Source organism: Sus scrofa, chromosome 1 (assembly GCF_000003025.6).
Source record: "Sus scrofa isolate TJ Tabasco breed Duroc chromosome 1, Sscrofa11.1, whole genome shotgun sequence".
NCBI lineage: Eukaryota > Metazoa > Chordata > Mammalia > Artiodactyla > Suidae > Sus > Sus scrofa.
Window position 1 is genome coordinate 166,866,566 of NC_010443.5, and position 21,957 is coordinate 166,888,522.

Below are 21,957 nucleotides of genomic sequence, written 5' to 3' on the forward strand. Positions count from 1 at the left end.
AGTAAATAAGCAACAAGGATTTATTGTATGGCACGGGGAACTATATTCAATATCTTGTAATAATCTATAATGGAAACAATCTGAAAAAATACATGTGTGTGTATACATATACACACAACACACATATACATATATAGAAAATGAATATATATGTAACTGAATCATTTTGCTGTATGCCTGATTTACGGTATTATAAATCAACTGTACTTCAATATAAATAATTTTTAAAAATTGGTTAAACTCTATGACCCTGAGGTCGTTCCAATCCTGATCCTAAGACAAACAAGTCAAGCATAAACCAAAACCATGAGACTGAATTCCTAAAGTGTTGTCATCACAGCACAAACCCTGAGACAGTCCCTGTTGAAAGAAAACAGATGCTCCCATCTTCTATGATACTTTGTCTTAAATCATTTGGATCCAATAGATATCTCTTGCCATATCAGAATGGAAGCACTTACAGAGGTCACCAGAATATCATCCCAGTTCTGCAAAACTTATCTTCCCTTGGAACTGACCCAAATGAGAACTCCTGAGCCTGTGAGCAAAGGAACATGTAAGTGACAGCAAAGGGTCTTGGGGGAGCGCTGCTGGTTCAGGGGCTGATGTGACTATCACCCAAGGAACCCTTTAAGTACCCCACCAGGAGCTGCAGAATTGGAGAAATTTCCTTAAAACAAAAGAAAATAATCATTTCCGTAATTTTGAAAATGAATCAGAGACAGTAGGATGTCCAGGGGCATTGTCCCAAGCTGGTCTCTTACCAGGCAGGACAGAAAGTAAAAAAACACTGAGAATTTTAATTGGAGGGTGGCTTTATCTAAGTAACTGTGTAATTTCTGTTAGTGTTTTAACAAATAGAGCTTTAAGATCTCCATTTTTCTCCAGGTCCCTTGGGCAGAAAACTCCTACACATGCCTGTCCAGCATATTTTTACATAGGCTCAGTTGATCTCCTGCAGGGTTAAATGCACAGTGTCCAGAATCAGCCCTGCATGGGTTGAATTCCTGTCGAGCCACCTGGAGCTGTCACTTCACCTCTCTGTGCTTCACTTTCCTCATCTGCAGAGTGATGGTACTAACCCCCACCAAGCAGGGCTGAGTCACATATTAAATTGAGCAATAGATGTAAAGTCCTTAGCATGGTTGCATGGCTCAATGACGTGCTTTAACATTTTTGTTGGTATCTGACATTATTGTGGTGGACAAAGTCTCATGGAACTTTTTTTTTCACAGTGCATTTCTAGATCTCCCACCTGCCCAGTCTCTTTGCAGGAGGACAAATGGCAGATACTGGGCCAGATGGAAGACAGCCAACATTCTTCCCAGGGAAAGCCTCCACCTCCATTTCCCCACAGCACCAGACCTCCTTGGGATTTCTCTGGACCAAGCTGGCCACCAGCCAGCGCATGGATCCCTGAGGAGCTGTGGGTCTGAGTAGCTTTTTAGGAAAGTCAGGAAGAGGAGGAGCTGGGGAGTGGTGAACTGTGGGCTTCACAACACAGGCTGCTGTCCAGATAGCAATCTTTCTGGGACCTGTGGTCTAGAAGACAGCGGGGAGGATGAGTGTGCCGGGAGACGCAGGCCTGCCACCTGAAGGCTGCAGAGGGTGAGTGGCTCATTTGTCTGGCTTTCCATGCTAGCAACAAGAGAAGGGCAGGTGTTCTTTGCCTTTGAGTATCCACAAAGGGTGACTGTGTCTGCCTGAGGCAGGTGTCAGGAGACCAGGGTCTGCTCTTGCCTGGTTACTAGCAAGCTGTGCAATCTTGAGCAAATCACCAGCCCTCTCCGGGCCTGTTTTCTCATCTGTAAAATAAAAAATTGGCCAGGTCAGACTAATAACAGTAGCTTACATTTGTGCAATGCTTGCCAGTTACACTTTCACAAATAGCATCTCATTGGATCCTCCTTGCAACCCTTCGTTAGAGGACTGATAGTCACATTTACAGATGAAGAAACTGTCGTGCACTGGGATAAGTTAGTTGGTGCAAAGCAAGGCTGGACCTAAGATCCTGGTCTCCTGGGGACAGTTCTGGCCTCTCGTGAGTACCTTGTTCCCCTGGAGCTCTGAAGTCTGAAGATTCCCGATTCCTTGCTGAGCAGTTTCAGTCTCCTTCAGTCCTCTTTCTCCCCTTCTGCCCTCACCCTTCACTTCCTGCTGGCTTCCGGTCTCCTCTCCAGCCCCTTCCCAGAGTTATCTTTCTCTTTCCATAAGCCAGGCACACTAATATTTCTGAGAAGAGGGAGATGAACATCCGATACCCTGTCCCCACCACCCCGGGGTTAGCACTTGCCTGCGCCCATTTCCCACAGTTCTCCCTGCTTTGCAGAATGCCTTCCTGTGAAGTCCCAGGAGGTGAGTTTAATCCTCAGGGCAGTACTTCTCCAGGGGTGAGCCTGGACCACCCAGTGTGGGTCACAGACATCCAGGGTTAAATATGCAGATTCCTGGGCCCCACCCTCAAGGCAGTGAGTCAGAATGTGCCTTTTAGCATGCTCTCCCAGTTTCTGACAGGCCTCTATCAGGGTTTGGGAACCTCTACTCTTTAGGAGGCTGCGCTCTTGGGCTGCAGAGGGCTATTGATCGATTTCATAGTAGTGAGCCATCCTTATATTATGAGAATAAGTCCTTATCACTAATAAAGGTGGACTCTACTTTTAAAGTAAACTTCAGGATTTAACTTGGTTATATTTCAGTTAGAGTTGTGCATCTCTCTAAGTTAAACTTGTCTAGAATGTTTATTTTGGTATGCTATCTTCGTTGGGATTGGGTAATGCTATCTTTGTAAAATAAACTGGTACTCCTACCATCATTTTCTGCAATCTGAGATAGTTTGCCATTGGGCTTATTTTTTGAAGACTAGATAAAACTCAGCTATAAACACAAGCTGGGCCTGATATTATTTAACCCTCTAATTTCTTAAATGATTATTGGTTTGTTAGTCTGGTTACTTCTTGAAATTAATTCATCTCTTTAAATTCACCAAACATTTGTACACGATACTCATATTTTTGTAGCTCTTCCTTTTTCTTTATTATACTGCCTTGCTCAATATTAATGTTATATTTTTCCCTTTTTTTCTTTAATCATGATTTTCTACTTAGTCTTTTTCAGGAACCAACTTGTTTTTTCACTATATGGAGGCATAATTGATGTATAATATTTAAAATGAACAATTTGATGAGTATTGACATATGTATGCATCTGTAAAGCCATCACCATAACCAAAATCAATTTATCATTTTGACCTTTTTTAGTTTTCTAGTTCCTTAATTTTCAGGTTTTATATTGAAGAGTCTATTCTTCTGCTTGTGTATGTGTGTGTTTTATTCTTTTTCTAGTTCCTTAAGTGGAAGCCAACTCACTTATTTTTAACCTGTATTTATAAGCACAGTTGGTTCTCACTTTTCATGGTAGATATGTTCCATAAAGTCACCACAAACCTTGAATGAGCAAATTCTGAACCTTTACTCTTAGGGAAAACACAGGGTTTTGTTCCTGCAACCACTGGGCACACATTTTTCGTAAAATGATAAATACACAATTTTGTTTTACGTGTGTTTCTATTTAAAGATGCCTTTAAAAGCAGAGGTCATTGATTCGTTAACATAGACATTTTGGTCCAAATAAAGCTTATCCAACTCATGTAGTTTCTCCATAAAGCACATCACAGCCTTTTTGTGCTTAGGAACACTAGACAGTACTTCAACATTACTCCTGGGGGCGTTTTCAAGAGCAAAATCACCAGTGAAGAGCACCAAAAATGTGAAACACACAGTGCTACATATACCATGGGAGGGGCACTTGTTTATGGTCTGAGAGCTGAGACAGCTGGGCAGATCATCACCTCGTTTGACCTCAGCTGTCAACTGGGAGCATGCACATTTCCACTTTGCTTGTGTCCACAGTGACCTCGAAAATGTTGCAAGTATAGATTTGGGGGTTACAAATGAATTTTAGCAAGTAGGCAAATTCGTAAGAATGGAACCTGCAAAAAATGAGGATTGATTGCAGCTGTCATTTCAGGTTATATTAAACTCATAGGATATAGACAAAAGCCATTCTCTCAGAAGAAATTTATAGAGCAATATGCTATAAATTCTCACTCATTGCCGCAGGTTTAGATTGCTGGGTCCTGATGCCACAGAAAGTGCTGTCCTCATTTCATCACTAACCTTTGTTCTGATCACAGTATATCTAGCCCATCTGTGAGGGTTTTAGATGGCCAGTGCCCTTGTGACATTGTACAATAGGCCCTGGACCTGGAGAGTCAAGCCCTTAGGTCTCAGTCCTAGTGTGGCTTGTACTTGAAGTGTTCAAGCAGAGGGCAGAGGCTCTGGGATGTGATGGAGAAAACACTAGCCCCAGAGTTGAACTCTGTCTCTGTCTGTCTCTAGCATGCTGAGTAAATTCTGATAAATAACTCAAGTGCTTTGAACCTGTAAAATATTATAGGGAAGAAAGAGACTCAGAGAGGTTGAGCAATCTACATTTGGTAACAGAGACCAAATGAAATAATGATGGGAAGTATTTCAAAAACAGCAAAGAGTAGTGTAAAGGTGAGGTGGGAAAGTCACTGTCATCATGTTAATAGCCCTCCTGGAGTGAGCCATTCTCTGACCTCATGCCCACAAGTCTGGGGTCCATCTCATTGGGGTCTTGCCAATCCAGAACCTAAACAGACTTAAGCCTGGGCCAGCCAATGCCAGATGGAAGGAAAAGATGAGGAATTAGAGATGTAAAGAGGCAGTTGTGGGGAAGCACTGCCTCTGCCGCTAAAGCTGGTTCAACTCCATGGGAGGCCCGAGGCCCTAACTGGAGGAAGGCAGAGATCCTGCGATAACTGCAAGGCCTCATGAGCCCTTGGCCACCCCAAACCCACAAACCTTTCTCCTTTGTCTCCCAGCATCATGAGTGCAGAGGAGGACGCCAAGTGGCTTCAGTGGGTGACACACCAGTTTGAGACCATTGCAGGAGAAGATGGGGAGATCAACCTGCAAGAGTTCAAAAGAGCCCTGAATGTGAAAGAGGCAAGTGTCCACTCCAGAGCGGGGCCCTATGTTCATATTTTGTGGAGGAAGAGCAATCTAGTTTGCAGGGAAAAGCTGCTCCCCCAGGTCCTCTAGGCTCAAGGCTCTACTTCTAACCAGGGCCAGAGGAGGTTTCTGTCTCTGCTCTCCATCCATCTCTCTTGGTAGCTGTGGCCTCCTGGGGTCTTCAAAACAACACTTAAAACTGGAAATCAGTAGTTTGTCAAATCAGTTCTTGACCTCACAACTACTGAGAGCTTCATGGGTGGAGGTGATGTTATGACTTAAGCCTCCTGCCACAGAATAAACTTTTCCATGGTTTATGTCTATTAAATCCCATTTGCACTGCCATGCCATGCCTAGTCCTCTCTCTTGGTGTCATAGGTCCTCTGCCTATAACAGCCTTTGTGCCCAATAAACAGCAATACTTTGACAGAAAGGTAAAAGGAATATGCCTGCAAATGCCAACCTCTCCCCAGGTATCCTCTAGGCTGGTGTCTGGTGGTGGCCTGTGTCCTTGATGGGCACAAGCCAATGAGCATTTGAATGCCCCTATTTGGATGGGAGGGCCCCTCACTTCTTGATACCAGGGATCCTGCTTAGAACTCTAAATGCTCTGCCTCCTTTCATAGTCAATATGGGGAAGGAAAAAAAGACCTCTGCCTAACAGGGGCTATAAAATATCTTTAAGATAAAGGCCACTGGGATGGTAGAGTGATAAAGGCATCACTCAAGGGACCCAGGGGAAAAAGAGTGAAGCCACAGCAGGGTTAACTGCCCACAGTGGACTTCATGCTTGTGAACTTGTGCCTTCTTTGAGTCAGACACTAAAGCCCTGCAGGCTTCTCTCCTGGCCTCAAGGGGAGCATCCAGGCCAGGCAAATCTGTGACACTGACCCACACAGCCTGTCTTCTTAAAATTTCTATGTTTCCAGTGCCTAACACCAGGCACTGGAATGAGTGAATAAATAAATGGATGAATGGAGAAAACTGGCAGTTGAGTGCCATTAAGAACAAGTCTACACTGAGAACATTTAAATGTAGGTTATATGCAGCCCAAACAGCAAATAAGGGCAAAGACACAGGTATTCAAGTGGCATATACTTAAATGTCCTTCCTGGGTTTACTGTCCCTCAGGGTCACCCTAAGAGGAATGAGACAGGACCTGGGAGGAACCTGCAGGCGGACCCTCTATCTGACCCTTTCCCATGCTAAATAAGGGGCCACCAGAGGTCTAGACCGCAAGGCTGATGGTGGCGATGGCGTGAGGGGACAGAGAGCCTATGCAAAGTACCATCCCAGGGGCTACGAGGGGCCTGAGGCCCAGGTACAAGTCCATCCTCACTGCCAGGATCTGAACAATTCTCCTGTCAGAGCCCAAACTTACTCTCAGCTGGCCAGTTGGGCCGTAGACACACGGCGTGCCCTCCAGGGTAGATCACACACTGTATTTAGGCACCTGGGTCCTCCCTGAATCCCAGCATCCCACTGTGCATACAACTTACATACAGATGCAGTGAATGAATTCAAAGCCCAGGCCCTGTGGCCACACTTGTGCCCATCTCCTGCCCTCCTCTGGTCACAGTCCTTCTTTGCTGAGAGATTCTTCGCCCTCTTTGACTTGGATGGAAGTGGCACCATCACGCTTCAAGAGCTGCAGGAGGCGCTGACCCTGCTCATCCACGGCAGTCCCACGGACAAACTCAAGTTCCTCTTCCAGGTGTATGACATTGATGGTAAGGGCTCTTTGTGGGGTTGGGGGACTCAGTGGGAGGGGACAAAGGGAATCAGCCCATCTCAGTGACTATCCAGCTTGGGGCCATTCTTTCCCCAGGTGAGGCTGATGGTTCTTTCTCTCCCCACCTCCCTGGGTTCCCCACCTCATCTCTGTTTGGTCTCTGCCTCCCTTTTGTTGGGGGAGAAGATAGAACTCTGGCTAGGAGACAAATGCCTTTTTTTTTTTTTTTTTTTTTGTCTTTTTGTCTTTTTGCCTTTTCTAGGGCTGCTCCCGTGGCATATGGAGATTCCCAGGCTAGGGGTCTAATCAGAGCCATAGCCACCGGCCTACACCACAGCCACATCAATGAGGGATCTGAGCCGCGTCTGCGACCTACGCCACAGTTCACGGCAACGCCAGATCCTCAACCCACTGAGCAAAGCCAGGGATGGAACCCGCAACCTCATGGTTCCTAGTCCGATTCATTAACCACTGCGCCACGACGGGAACTCTGACAAATGCCCTTGATTCACCTCACCAGAGGCCAGAACTTTCCTTTGTTCTTTTCTATATTTGAAAAAAGAAAACTTTTTTTTTTTTTTTTGCTTTTTATAATAATGGCCCACTCTGAACATGTTAGACAATACCGAGTGGTTTAAAGAAGAAAGCAAAAAAACCATCCAAGACATTTTTCTATGCTATCTTCTAACTAATCTCTCTCTCTCTCTCTCTCTCTCACACACACACACACACACACACACACACTATGTGTTTTTTTTTATGGACGCACCTATGGCATATGGAAGTTCCCAGGCTAGGGGTCCAATAGGCGCTATAGCTGCCAGTCTACACCACAACCACAGCAATGCCAGATCCAAGTCATACCTGCAACATACACCCACAGCTCATGGCAGTGCTAGATCCTTTAACCCACTGAGCATGGACAGGGATTGAACCTACATTCTCATGGATACTAGTCAGATTCTTAACCCGCTGAGCAACAATGGGAACTCCCACATGCTTTTTTAAAAAAACGAAACAGGATCATACTATACACACTGCCTTTTTCACTAAACGTAAACATTGGCTCATGTAAGACTGTGTTGTTTTATAACTTTTTTATTGTAGTAAAATAGACATAATATTAAATTTACCATTTTAACCAAATTTTGAGTGTATGTTTCAGCAACATTAAGTACATTTACATTGTTGTGCAACCATCACCACCATCCATTTCCAGAACTTTTTCATTTTTCCAGACTGACACTGTACAAACTAAACAATAAATCCCTATCTTCCCCCCTCCTCCAGTCCCTGGCAACCACATTCTTCTTTCTGTCTCTAAGGATTTGACCACTGTAGGTACCTTATATGAAGTGGAATTATGTAACAGTAGTCTTTTTGTTACTGGCTTATTTCACTTAGCATAATGTCCTCAAAGTTCACTTGTGTTGTACCATTGTTGTACCATGTGGCAGTCTCCTTTTTTTTAAGACTGAATGGTATTCCATGGTATGTATATACTACATTTTGTTTTGCTTCTGCCGCTCTATTGTAAATAGTCCTGCTATGAACATGGATGTACAAGTCTCTCTTCAAGACCCTGCTTTCAATTTTTTGGGCATATACCTAGAAATGGAATTACTGGATCATAGGGCAGTTATCTCTTTTTTTTTTTTTTTTTTTTTTTTTTAACGTCTGCACCTGCAGCATATGGAAGTTCCTGGGCTAGGGGTAGAATCAGAGCTGCAGCTGTAGCCTATGCCACAGCCACTGCAGCACCATATCTGAGTCACATCTTTGACCTACGCCGTAGCTTGTGGCAATGCCTGATCCTTAACCCACTGAGGGAGGCTGGGGATCGATCCCAAGTCCTCACAGAGACAACATTGGGTCCTTAGCCTACTGAGCCACAATGGGACCTCTGACAATTTTTTCTTTTTTTTGAGGAACTGCCATACTCTTTTCTACAGTGGTTGCACCATTTTGCATGTACACCAGCAATATATAAAGGATCCAAGTTACCCAATATGTGCTATATTCTGTTTTTTTGCAAATAGCTATCCTAGTGGGTGTGAAGTGGTAACTCACTGTAGTTATAGCATCATTTTTAGTGGCTGCATTATGTTCCAGTGTATGTATATGATCCTCTGTTCCCTGTAGCACAGTCTAGTGGTTAAGATCTCTTTTTCTGAGGCCAGGTTACAAGTCTAAGCTCCACCAGTTATTAATCATATGACCCTGGGCAATTTACTTAACTTCTCTGTGCCATAATTTCTTCATGTATCACATAAAAATAATGATCATCATAATAGTACATACTCATGAAGTTGACAGGAGGATTAAATTAGTTAACGTAAACTCAGAACAGTGTCTAGTACATGATACCCTCTTTACAGGTGTCAGATGTTATTTATTACCATTTATTCAAACCCCATTTCCAGTATGGAGAATTTCATTGTTCCCTCCTCCTTTTTTTTTTTTTTTTTGGCCTTATAAATGACACTGTAGTGACCAACCTGGTTTTTGCATCATTGGCAATTTTGTGGCTTAAAGTATCTCTAAAGGCCTGGAATCATCAAAGGAGGAGAGACACCCAATGAGACTGGTGTGGTTGGTGAGATCAGACTGAACAGGCCCCGGAGGGCATGGTTTGAATTCTCAGTATAATGAGCAAAGGGGAGCCATTGAAGAACATTGCACAGGGGAGTCACAGGGCTGGATTTGTATCCTTAAAAGCTCAACCTAGCTGCAGATCTGCTCCTGGGCAAGGCCCTCTGACCTATGGGGTTTCTCTAGCTCCCATTCCTGCCTGACTCAGTCTGGAACCCATTTTCCAAGTCAGCCCCACATCACCACCAGTACATGGGCGGTTGAAAATCTCCCTAAGACCCCACCCTAGTCTCCATGGGACCCTCTTCACTGACTGCTTTTGGACTGCCATGCTTTGCTTACACCTGGGACTTATCAGTGATCTCCAAAGGAGAGGTTGGCCTGTGACAGGAGGAAACAGCATACAACCTCCTTCTTGCAGACAGAGTTGGGGAAGAAGACAGAACAGGGCAGGTGAGAGGAGGCTTATAGTTTCATGGCAGGAACTAGAGGGCACTGGCTTCCAGGGGCCCCAGTGTTCTCCAAGAGCCAGGCTGGATGGGCATGGAGATGAGAAGTGGTCTCAGCAGCCGGTGGACAGTGACCTTATTAGAGAAATGCAAGAGAATTGCCCTGGCTGGGATCAAACTCTTTATGCTCTCTTGGGTGCTTTTCTTCAGCAGTGTTCACTTAGCTGCCCTGGTGCAGGGACAGAAAAAATGGGTAGTTGGATTTACCCAGGGATGAGATATTTTCAGGGTCAGTGGAAGAGAAGGACAGAGGGAGAAGGACTATGCATGTGTGCACAAGGATAACTGTGAAGGAGGATTCTGGATTTGAAATTGGCTAAGGAGGAAATAAAGTTGGATGGATGAGCATGCAAAGGGGTCTGGGAGGGACTGGGGCTCTGGATGTGGTCAGAAACTTGTTGCACAGTGTAGGAAAGCTGAAGCCAGGAGGTGTGACTGCAAAGTGGTGTGTTAGACTCTGCACTCTACTGTAATTACAGACTCTGGCCTTGGCCCAAGTGATGATCACAATACCAATAAGACTTTCCATTTATATGCAACTGCCTTCTTCTAAATACCACATTAAGTGCTTTTTAATTAGTTATCTATTATCCTTGAACCAATTCTGAAAGGGAGGAATTAGTAACCCCATTTTAGAGATAAGCAATGTAAGATGCCATTCACTGAAGGCCTTATATCATCACACAATACCAGGCAGAAACATGTTGCTATTTCAGGTGTGTCTATATCCAAAATAGGCCAAGAAATAATTAATTGTGGGTCCTACTTCTCATGAAGAATGAAAATACATACAGAAGGAAAAAAATGTCCCAAATCCCATCTCAGTTGGTACAGTCATTTCTCAAATTGATTCCAGGACCACCCTTTCCCCCCCGGCCACCATCCTGCACAGATACTAAAACCCCCAGATACTCAAATCCCTTGTATAATATGTCATCACATACTCAGCCCTCTGTATTACAGGGTTCCACATCTGCGGATTCAGCCAACCATGGATCGAATCTGCAGGTACAGAACCCAGCGGTAGGGAGGGTCAATGTAGTTTTGGCTTCCTTTTCCCATCACTCTTAGCCACTCACATTGAGGGCCCACTGTGGCCTCTTAGGACAACATGGATGAGCAGAGTCTTCTATAAGTTGGAGAACAACAGGGAATTCCTCTTCAACACCACTCCTATACAGTTTGCCTCTGGATAACTGAGGCTCTGGGCACATAGCTCCTTATAGATTAAAGAAGCAAGTGTATTTTCTCGGCAGATAGTCTTGGAAGTTGAGTGGTTAACTTAGAGAGGAGGCTGCAGGGTCTGGAAAAGGCATGCCCTGAGGCCAAAGATTCTCATGCTTGGGGAGGTGTTTGCCTCTGTTGAGCTCTGCAGTAGGGAGCCATGGAAAGTTTGTGAGCAGAAGGTGCCCTGTGTCTCTTGATTGCCTGGTCTGTATTCCTAGAGAGTTAGTTGGCAGAAAGCTGAGGATGGACAAACAGGAAGTTCCCCACTCAAGTGCGATTGTTGTGCAAGGTAGGGAGGAGTCCGTAAGTATAGAGTAGGGTCAAGGGGCAGGCCCCCACTCGGCTTCATCTTCACTTGGGACAGGCAATGGCTGCATCGATGTGGACGAGCTGCGCACAGTACTGCAGTCGTGCTTGCATGAGAGCGCTATCTCACTGCCCCAGGAGAAGCTGGACCAGCTGACACTGGTGCTCTTCGAGGCTGCGGACAAGGACTGCAGCGGCACAATCACCTTCGACGAGCTCCGAGATGAGCTGCAGTGCTTTCCCGGGGTCATGGAGAACCTGACCATCAGGTACTGCCCTGTCTGTGCAGGGATAATGCCTGGGCCAGGGTTAGACTCCAGGGGGGAAGAGTGGGGTGAACTCACCAATGATCCCTCAGCCTGGTCCTGCCCTGACCAAACTTGCCCCAAATAAGCCCCACCCGGCCCCCATCAGCCCCATCCCGCCTGACTTAGCCCCCTCTTTTCCACTTTCTTTTGGGGAAAAGGTCTATCCTGCAGGGCAGCTGTGGTCATGCTCACATTTTCTAGTGTCCCTTTAGAATCAACTCACAGTATTAAGCACCTACTATGTGCTTTCACCTAGGATCACACAAATAATTAGCAAAGGCTATTATTTATTCATCTTGGTGGAGCAGCTACTGTGTAACTAGCTTTGTTCTCAGTAACAGCAGAGCTCTACTGGAGCTACATTTCGGATTGAGAGATAAGTAATTTTTACCAATGAACAAATACATAAACTTTGTATGTGAAAGTACAAATTTGATAAAAGTTGTGGAGAAGATAATATAAAAAGGTTATCTCCAAGCTCTGAATAGTGCCAGTTCTACAGTCCATTCTTTTATGTATTAGCTTTCTTGTCTGTTATCACAAAATGTCTCAGATTCTTCCATCCTTTTTGATTACCACCCCCTATCCAATTGGGAAGTAAAGAGAGGTGGTGAAAATAAGCCATGGATGTGGTATCAGATAGACAGAGATTCATCCTAGTTCCACCTAGCTGTGTGACTGTAAGCAAGTCACTTGACCTCTCTGTTTCCTGGTATAGAAAGAAGCTGGCCTGCTTTCCACAAGGCTCCAGGGAGATAATGGGTTACAGAGGGTGTGGGGTCTCTAGGTTCAGACTCCAGTGGTCCCCGCCACACCGCATCCTTCTGAGTGGAGCCTTCTCTCACAGTGCTGTTCACTGGCTGATGCCTCCTGCTGCCCAGCCGGGCCGGCACCGTCCTCGCCTGCTGACCTCTGCCTACTGGCACAACCACCGCAGCCACCTGCTCTGCCTGGCCACCTACGTGGGCCTCCATGTGCTACTCTTTGCGCTGGCAGCAAGTGCGCACCGGGCCTTCGGCACCAGCATCATGGTGGCCAAGGGCTGTGGCCAGTGCCTCAACTTTGACTGCAGCTTCATTGTGGTAGGGTTCTGCGGGTACAACCCAAGGAAATGGGCAGAGGGACTGATGTAGGCTCCTTTTAGACAAAATGGCCAACACATGGACACATGCAGTGCCAGAGTAGGATGGCATCTTGGAAATTAACTGGGCCAACACTCAGGGGTGGAAACTAAGGTTCAGAGAGGGTCAGTGAGGTCTCCATAGTCATACAGCAGGTCACACAACAGGTAAATCACATAGCTGGCATTGTTGTGTGCTTACTATGTGCCAGTCACAGTGCTAAGCTCTTTCCATATGATCCTCACCATAACCCTATGATGGACCCAAAGAGGCAGGAGTTGGCTTCAGTGCAGGACTCTGACCAAAAAGAACACTTCAAGAGGCCTCGAATGCCAGGCTACGGAATCAGAATGTGATCCTCTGCACTGGAGACTGAGGTCTCCAAGCGTATTTGACAACACTCCTCCATAACTAGTATGAAACAAAACACAACAAAAAGCCCTCAGAAAACAAAACCCCTTCCTAATTATCCAATATATGCTCACTTGTAATTATATGCATGCCCCATTATCATTAGCCAATAGGTTTGTGCACAATATAACTATAAGGCAGGGTTCATCCCTAATGATCAGAGATGTAACTCTTTAGTTCAAATACTCTTCTTGACAATAATCAGTTTCTGATTAGAGTGGTTTTTTGTTTATTTGTTTGTTTGTTTTGGAGTGGGTTTTATTTTAAACCTCATAACTGGCTACAAAGAATTCACACCAGGAGTGGGAGATATGTGACTCATTTTCATGGTCACTTGCCCTTGCGCTATTAACACGACTTTCAATCTACAGTTTCTCTGTAGGGAATCTTTTTAAGCTACTTGTCCTTTCTGAGGGGTTGTTAGCTTACTTAAAACCAGTTTATGTAATCTGCAAGTCCACATATCTGGGCAGGCGTGACTACATTAACACAAATGACCTAGGGAGGGAGCTCTCATCATAAGCCTTTGAAAAGCCCTGTCATCCCTCAGGACATCTCAGAAACCTCAAGCAACATGGTATATGACTAAATGAGGGCACCATGTCTACACTGGTACTACATATTAGCAAAAAGCTTATGTGCTTCTCAAGTATTGAGATAAAAGTAATACCAGCAGACATTCTGTAACATTTTCTCTTCCCTCCCCCATTCTGGAGACCCTACTTTAGAGACCTCGGCTGTGGACCTAGGGGAGCAGCGAAGGCTTGGGAACAGGGGAAGCGGTGATGGGCCCAGATCAGGAAGCACAGCCGCCTGGGGGGAGGCAGGGAGACAATGCTGGGGAGCAGAGGATAGGGGGAGAGCGAGTCAGGTGAGCTCTCTGCCGCTTTGCCTGGCCAGGTACTGATGCTCAGACGCTGCCTCACATGGCTACGGGCTACATGGCTGGCTCAGGTCCTGCCGCTGGACCAGAACATCCAGTTCCACCAGCTTATGGGCTACGTGGCGGTCGGGCTCTCCCTTGTGCACACCGTGGCCCATGTAGTAAACTTTGGTGAGTAGCCTGGGGTTGGGAGTGGGGTGGGGCCTGGGCTTGTTCATTAACGACTCCCAGTGACTCTCTGGACTGGGGGGACCCCAAAGGGAAGGTGCAGTGGGAGAGCTTGTCTTGTGCTTGTCTCCAGCGCTCCAGGCTCAGTCTGAGGCCAGCCCCTTCCAGTTTTGGGAACTGCTGCTCACCACGAGGCCTGGCATTGGCTGGGTCCATGGCTCGGCCTCCCCAACCGGTGTGGCTCTGCTGTTGTTGCTGCTCGTCCAGTTTGCTTGCTCCAGCTCCTGTGTCCGCAGGAGCGGCCACTTTGAGGTGCCCCAGCCCTTGTCCCTTTGCCTATCCCATCCTGGGTTCCCACCTTCATTTCATGCTCTGTCCCCTCTAACTTACTCCAGAGCCCAAGAAGTTCCAGGCTGGGCTGCATATTATGGACGTGTGGTTGGGTGCTGCCATTGGGCTGTGGTTTTTGTCTGCTGAGTGAAAAATGGTCTACTCTGGAAGATTCTGCCTTTTTTGCCTGCTTCTCTTTTTTTTTTTTTTTTTTTGTCTTTTTTTTTTTTGCTCTTTCTTGGGCCGCTTCCACGGCATATGGAGGTTCCCAGGCTAGGGGTCGAATCGGAGCTGTAGCCGCCGGCCTACACCAGAGCCACAGCAACGCGGGATCCGAGCCGCGTCTGCAACCTACACCACAGCTCACGGCAACGCCAGATCGTTAACCCACTGAGCAAGGGCAGGAACCGAACCCGCAACCTCATGGTTCCTAGTCGGATTCGTTAACCACTGCGCCACGACGGGAACTCCTTTGCCTGCTTCTCATCTCACTCTAATTGGATTAAGCTGGGCTCAAGATGGCAGAGGGAGGGGAAGGAACACGGCTCTCCAGGGTTCTAATCCCCACCCCACGACTCATGGGTCACTCATTTTCCTCATCTGTAAAATGGAGCTGTATTTCTCTACCTTTGAAATTATTTTAAGAATTAAATGAGATAATATATAGGAAGGCACCAACTACACATACCTGGTACAGAGGAACTGAAAATGTTAGATCTAGCTTTGCTTTCCTCTCTCTAGCCTTCTCAAGATACAGGAGGGGAGTTCCCGTCGTGGCGCAGTGGTTAACAAATCCGACTAGGAACCATGAGGTTGCGGGTTCGGTCCCTGCCCTTGCTCAGCGGGTTAACGATCTGGCGTTGCCGTGAGCTGTGGTGTAGGTCGCAGACGCGGCTCGGATCCCGAGTTGCTGTGGCTCTGGCACAGGCCGGTGGCTACAGCTCCGATTCAACCCCTAGCCTGGGAACCTCCATATGCTGCGGGAGCGGCCCAAGAAATAGCAACAACAGCAACACCAACAACAACAACAACAACAAAAAATAATAAAATAAAATAAAAAAAGATACAGGAGGTCACAGAGAATTTGGCTTGAAGACCTGGACTGTCCCCTGGGCTGACCTATCACATCAGAAAAAATATATAATACATATTTTATTATAATATAATATATTATTGATAATTATTAATAATATATTAATATATTATTATATATTAATATTTATATATATTATATGTGTGTGTGTGTGTATATATATATATATATATATATAGGCACCTACTCTGGGCCAGCAACAATCCTTTGCAGTAAGAATCAGTGTGTCCTCAAATGAGGAATCTAACACTCAGAAAAGTAACTTACATGGCCAAGCTCCGTTAGCTAGCAGCAAAGCAGGTATTAAAACTCAGGGCTTTCATCTTTCTTCTCCAGCCCCAGAGAAACATTGCTGTCTTTCCTTCCTTCCTGCTGAGAAAGGGTCAATGAGATGGGATGTTTGTGCTCATGAGCCCATCAGAGGGGGCAGTCTGCTTTGCTCAGAACACCCCTAGCAGATGTTTGCCCCTGGCACCAAGAATCTTCCTATAGACTCTCTGAGCCAAGCCCCCGGATCAGAGAAGCAACAAAGCTTCTGCCCCCAACCTCCTAACCAAGCCTGTTCCCAGGAGAGGGTGTGTATGGCCGAGGATCTAGGCACAGTCCTGGCTTTGGGAGGGCTGTGAACCTTGGTTCTGTTCCACCCCCAGTCCTTGACTCTGACCACTTACACCCCAACCCCCACAGGTGTTCTATTGGACCCACCTGTCCTACCTCCCCATGTGGCTCCTGCTCATCCTGCATGGGCCCAACTTCTGGAAGTGGCTGCTCATCCCTGGCACTTTGTTCTTCATAGAGAAGACTATTGGCCTGGCAGTGTCCCGCATGGAGGCTCAGTGCATTGTGGAAGTCAATCTCCTCCCTTCCAAGGTGCAAAGGGGGCCTGAGAAGATAAGGGGAGTCACAGGTGATGGGGTGCAGCGTCTAGGTACCCTGTTAGACACCCAGACTCGGTCCAGCCCTCCAGGAGTGATACCTCTGGAAGGGGAATGACAAGAAGGCAGGGTACCACTCAAGGCTAGGTATGCATAGAACACCTTTAATAAGCATATATTAAGGGTCTATAAGGTGGAAGGCCCTGCACTAGGTGACAAAGGTACTGAGAAGGCTCAGGCACTATCCTTCTCTCCATGGGCACACAGGCTAAGGGGGTGGTTGGCCCTTTCATTACAGTGCAGGGCTGTGTGGGTAAGAGATGAAGAACCTCAGGCAGGATTAAACTCTTTGTCTTTGAGAGATCAGAGAAGCTGCAGAATGAGGGAGGAGCTGCCACATCAGGGTTTTGAGAAATGAGCAGGAGTTTCTTGGATAGACGACAGGAGAAGGAACAGCCTGGGCAAAGGCACAAGAGTTATGAAAGGACATGCTGTACTTAGGGGACCATGGGTAATATGGCACAGCTGGAGCCCAGGTGACAGAGAGAAGCTGGAAGAGTGGATATGGCCTAATGGTGAGTGGCCTCACTCTGCAGGCCACAGGGACCCCTGAGTGGCTAGGGGAGGGGTAGTGGTATGGAACTGGTTTATACTGCAGCTGGATTTCTTTAGTTGCTCTGTGGAAGATGGATGGGAGTGGACCATTGGGGAGGGTGTTACACATATGTAGATGGGAGCTCATGGAGGCCTTGACCCTGAACTAGGGTGGTAACTATAGGGTGGGGAAGGGGCCTATCACAGTAAGACTCAAGTGGTAGCTGGCTGCATTCAGAGTTGAGAGAGAGAAGAGGTCTAGGCTATCTTGCAGGTGTCTGAGTAATTGGGACCATTTTTAGAGAAAAGAAAGGCAGTTCTAAGTGGGCTTGGTTCTGGACAACTTGAGAGGGAGGACACAGAAGCCAAATAAGAGGCTGAGGTTTTGTCTAGGCTCTGGCATCAGACAGAGTAGTTGGATTCAAATCCCATGGTTTCTTAGCTGCTGACCTTGAGTAAGTCATTTAACTTTTTTGAGCCTCAGCCTCTCCACTGTGAAGTGGAGAAAGAATGACATTTATCTCAGAGAGTTACTGCGAGGGTTAGAGATAATGCTAAGGGGATCCACATAGCTCTGGTGCACAGCAAGTGCTAAGTAAACTGAAACCACTGTCTGGGAGGATGTTGTCTCCTGGGGGAGATGCCTATTCATGGTTGGAATACCAGTGAAGTGCCACAGGAGTTCCAAGAAAGGGGCTGGAGCAGTCAGAGGACTTTACAGAAGAGGAAGGCCACTAAAAAGCAGCATTTACACCACAAGAAGTGGTATTATACCAGGAGCCCCACTTCAGACACAGCCTGACTCTCCCTTTGCCAGTCATCACCCGCCTCCTGGTTGGCAGATGTGCCGCAGGCATGAGTCTCCAATCACCGGCACAGGAGGGTCTTACATCTGGGGCTGGCCTGGTTTATGATGGAGAAAGATGGCCCAGCTTCTGGCCTCTGGCCTTGGGGCCCCTGGCAGCTCTGGGCCTGCACAAAGGACCCTGGTCTCTCTTTTTTTTTCTTTTTCTTTTGTCTTTTTAGGACCCCACCTGCAGCCTATGGAAGGTCCAAGGCTAGGGGTCTAATCAGAGCTGTAGCTGGTGGCCTACCCCACAGCCACAGCAATGCAGGATCCAAGCCGCGTCTGCAACTTACACCACAGCTCACAGCCACGCCAGATCCTTAACCCACTGAGCAAGGGCAGGGATCAAACCCGCAACCTCATGCTTCCTAGTCAGATTCGTTAACTGCTGAGACATGACAGGAACTTCCAAAGGACCCTGGTCTCTTTCTTCTCTCTCCAGGTTACTCATCTCCTCATCAAGAGGCCCCCGCTTTTCCACTACAGGCCTGGCGACTACTTGTATCTGAACATCCCCTCCATTGCGCACTACGAGTGGCACCCCTTCACCATCAGCAGTGCTCCTGAGCAGAAAGGTAGGCCTGCGCCAGCCCTGCCTGTCACTCAGCAGGTATTACTAAGTCCCTGCCATGTGCCCCAGCAAGACTTGGGAATTAGGAACATAGAGATGAATAAGAGCAGACTTATAAAACTGACCTCCAGAAGCTCCCTCTGGAACAAGGAGGCAGACGTGCAGACACTGAATGGGGTGGTCAGGGCTGTATCAGCTGCCATGGAGGTCGCAGGGCAGGGTCTGGGGGAAGTGGGCAGGTGGCATTTCAGCTGAACTTTGAAGGGTTCATAAGAGTTTACCAGGTAGGAAAGGACATGGGGGAGGAGGCGGAGGGAGAAGCATGAAAACCTGGTCTGATGTCGTTAGACCTTAGAGTCAGGGTGGAGGAAGGAAGTGGGAGTTGGGGGCGGTGGGAGAGAGGGTCAGGGAAGGGACAAAAGGCAGATGACAGTGGCTAGCAAAGTGGATGAGTGCCAGGGTGGGACTGGGAAGGACTTTGAATGCAGAATGGAAAGAGGGATGGGGCAGGCAGTTGGGAGCCCATAGAGGTCCTAAGCAGAGGGTAGGAGCTCAGAGGAGGCAGGGTCAGGATATTTCCCAGGGGGCTGTTACAGGAAGCCAGGCTTCTCTACTCCTTGTGGAGCCCCAAGACATCCAAATTCCTCTCTTCCTCCTGCATCCCTGGACATACCCCATTCTCTCTGGGTCCCCAGCACCCACAAAACCACTCAGCTGACTCTCCCTTCACTCTGCTGTCCTCTGACCCCCAACCATGTATGTGCCTGCCTTCTGGTCCTGAGCTGTTGGTGGGGCCATGGCCTGGACCTCTGACTTGCTAGCCAGGTCAGGGATTGGTCTTCCCACCTCAAGTGATGCTTCTGATGGGGAAGGCCTTGCTTGCGTGGCCTGTTACAGCGGGATCCTTGCTCAGCTTCATGAGGGATAGAGGCTTCTGGTTGCCAGGTTCTCTGACCCATCCCCATTAAAAGCTGTAGCTCCACCGCAGGATATTTCCCATGCCCTGGCCCCGCTGCTACAGCTCAGCGTGTAGGACCAAGGCCAGGTCCCCACATGAGGTTGCCTACCACTTGCCCTGAAATCTCCTGAGTGGTGGCCTGGATGTCCAGGGAGGTTGGGGGTAGGATTTGGAGAGAGTGGATTATTTTCTTCCTATTTTTCTTTCATTTGCTGTTTTGTAAAGAACAGATAGCTCCCTGAAAATTCAGACAGTTAGAAATATGTACTAAAGGAAATTAAAATCTCTCAAATAATTCCAACCAAAGAAAACCATTGTCAATCTTTTCGCGAACAGACTTCCAGATCTTGATATATCTTCATGAATAATCAGATAATTCTGCATACACAGGATCACTGTTTATACTGTTTTGCTGCTTACGTTTTCTCTGTGAATAGTATATCATCAAGATCTTTACATGTCAGTTCTTTAAAAAAAAAAAACTTTCCTTTTTCTTGGCTGCATACTATTCTAGTATATCAATACTAGTGATTATAATAATGACTAATAATTATTTTTATGGATGCATCATTTATTTGACCAATTCTTTTGTGTGTGTTTGGCCATATCCTCGGCATACAGAAGTTCCTGGGCAAGGGATTGAATCTGAGCCACAGATGTGACTTATGCCATGGCTGCAGCAACTCGGGATCCTTAACCCACTGTACAGGCTTGGAATCAAACCTGTGCCTCCACAGCAGCCTGAGCTGCTGCAGTCTGATTCTTAACCCACTGCACCACAGTGGGAACTCAGGCTGGTTGACTGAATTCAACCATAACTTAAGGAGGCCTCCTCCAGATGAGTCACTGTGTGGTAGTTCAGGGTGCATTTGTGCAGACAAGGCATAGCCCAGCCTTCCTGCCCCTTGTACACTGAAAGGGGAGGAAACATCAGGGAGGCCATGGGAGCAGGGATCCAAGGACCTGACTTTCAGTCCCTTTCTTACAAAGCTGTGAGAGCACACCTCAGCTCTCTGGGCCTCTGTCAACACAGGGTTGAATCGGTTCATTCAAAAACTTGGATGGGCAAAAAAAGTGACAACTTTGTTTTCATTAACCTCTAACTGAAATTTTGCATTTTCTTCCATTATGAATTCAAGCACCAAACCACAGTAGCATTTACAATACCTGTGATTTTTTTTTGAAATAAAAACCGTGAATTCTTCATAGCACATTTTAATAGCTGTCCATACCTCGGAATGTCATTCATGCTCATCACTACTTCACATTTCCAATGGCCATGTGACTCCTACATCTCGGTATTTCATGTATTAACAAAGAGGCACATGTAGTCTTAAAGTTGAAAAAAATATTTCAGTAACTATCTGTCATTTTAATTGGCTTCATTTATGATTTCTACACATGTTATTCAATGCATTTAAAAACCTTATTCTGAGGAGTCTATCCATGGCCTTCACAGGACTGCCAAAAGAGACCATGGTTTAAAATAAAAGAAAAAGGATGAGAACCCCCGACCAGGAGATTTCTTAGGGGCCTCCATCCTCTAACGTGGGTCCTTTCTGGTGCCCCTCACCAGAGGGGTAGCCCCCCATGCCACCTTTCCACCAGTCATCCACTCAATAGGGACTTAGTAAACACCCACTGCATCCTAGGCACTGGGTGCAATGAAGCTGTTGGTCCCACCATCAGTTGAGCACCTACTGTGTGCAGAGCCATTGACAAGCACCTGATTGAATGTGGGAAGGAGATAGTCCCCCCTAGGAGAGACCCTGGCTTGATGGAAGAGTCAGGGCCCCCACCCTGGGGAGCTCCCAGTTGTGCTCAGGGCCACTCTGACTCCTACCTTGGCAGAGGAGACTCAGCCCTTAGGTTGACTTCACTGAGAAAGCTTGCAAGGTCTGCACTAGAGGGAGGGATCAGAGCTCCAAGTCCCCTGGCTGTGGCTGCTAGTTTAGACCTGTTCTAATGAGGACTCAGGGGCTGACACTCAGTCTCAATCCCTGCAGTGAGACAGGCCTACTTCCAGCTGGAGACCAGCACTAACCCCTTTCCTTCCACCTTGACTCTTGCTTAGACACCATCTGGCTGCACATCCGGTCCCAGGGCCAGTGGACAAACAGGCTGTATGAGTCCTTCAAGAAATCAGACCCCATGGGCGATGGTTGCAAGAGTCTCTCGAGGAGTTTGAAAATGAGAAGGAGTCAGAGGAAGGCTCAGGTAAGTGGCTGCAGGTGAGAAAGGAATCACTGTGGTGACAAAATTATGGGGCCCAAGTTGTTTTCTTCTCTGTTGGCAGTCACTGAGCAGCTACTATGTACACTTGCTGGATGGCAGCACAGTGGGTGATACAACTACAGACTGTGTGGTTCAAGAGCCTCCCCAAAGCCTGACCACCC

General features: G+C 47.0%; 1 protein-coding gene across 3 annotated transcripts in view; it reads left to right on the forward strand.

Moving 5' to 3' along the window:
- Positions 365 to 21,957, forward strand: part of NOX5 (NADPH oxidase 5) — a 41,065-nt gene continuing 19,472 nt past the window's right edge. The window contains exons 1-11 of one of the 3 annotated variants that reach the window (XM_021100544.1): positions 365 to 556; positions 1,236 to 1,608; positions 4,907 to 5,030; positions 6,616 to 6,766; positions 11,461 to 11,671; positions 12,558 to 12,792; positions 14,143 to 14,296; positions 14,427 to 14,605; positions 16,404 to 16,586; positions 18,475 to 18,607; positions 21,636 to 21,778. In XM_021100544.1, the coding sequence (XP_020956203.1) occupies positions 1,562 to 1,608; positions 4,907 to 5,030; positions 6,616 to 6,766; positions 11,461 to 11,671; positions 12,558 to 12,792; positions 14,143 to 14,296; positions 14,427 to 14,605; positions 16,404 to 16,586; positions 18,475 to 18,607; positions 21,636 to 21,778 (1,560 nt within the window). In that variant the 5' untranslated portion in view covers positions 365 to 556; positions 1,236 to 1,561. Of the gene's footprint in view, positions 557 to 1,235; positions 1,609 to 1,671; positions 2,042 to 4,906; positions 5,031 to 6,615; positions 6,767 to 11,460; positions 11,672 to 12,557; positions 12,793 to 14,142; positions 14,297 to 14,426; positions 14,606 to 16,403; positions 16,587 to 18,474; positions 18,608 to 21,635; positions 21,779 to 21,957 lie in introns of those variants that run through there. The other 2 variants (XM_021100553.1, XM_021100548.1) reach the window with 2 other exon arrangements.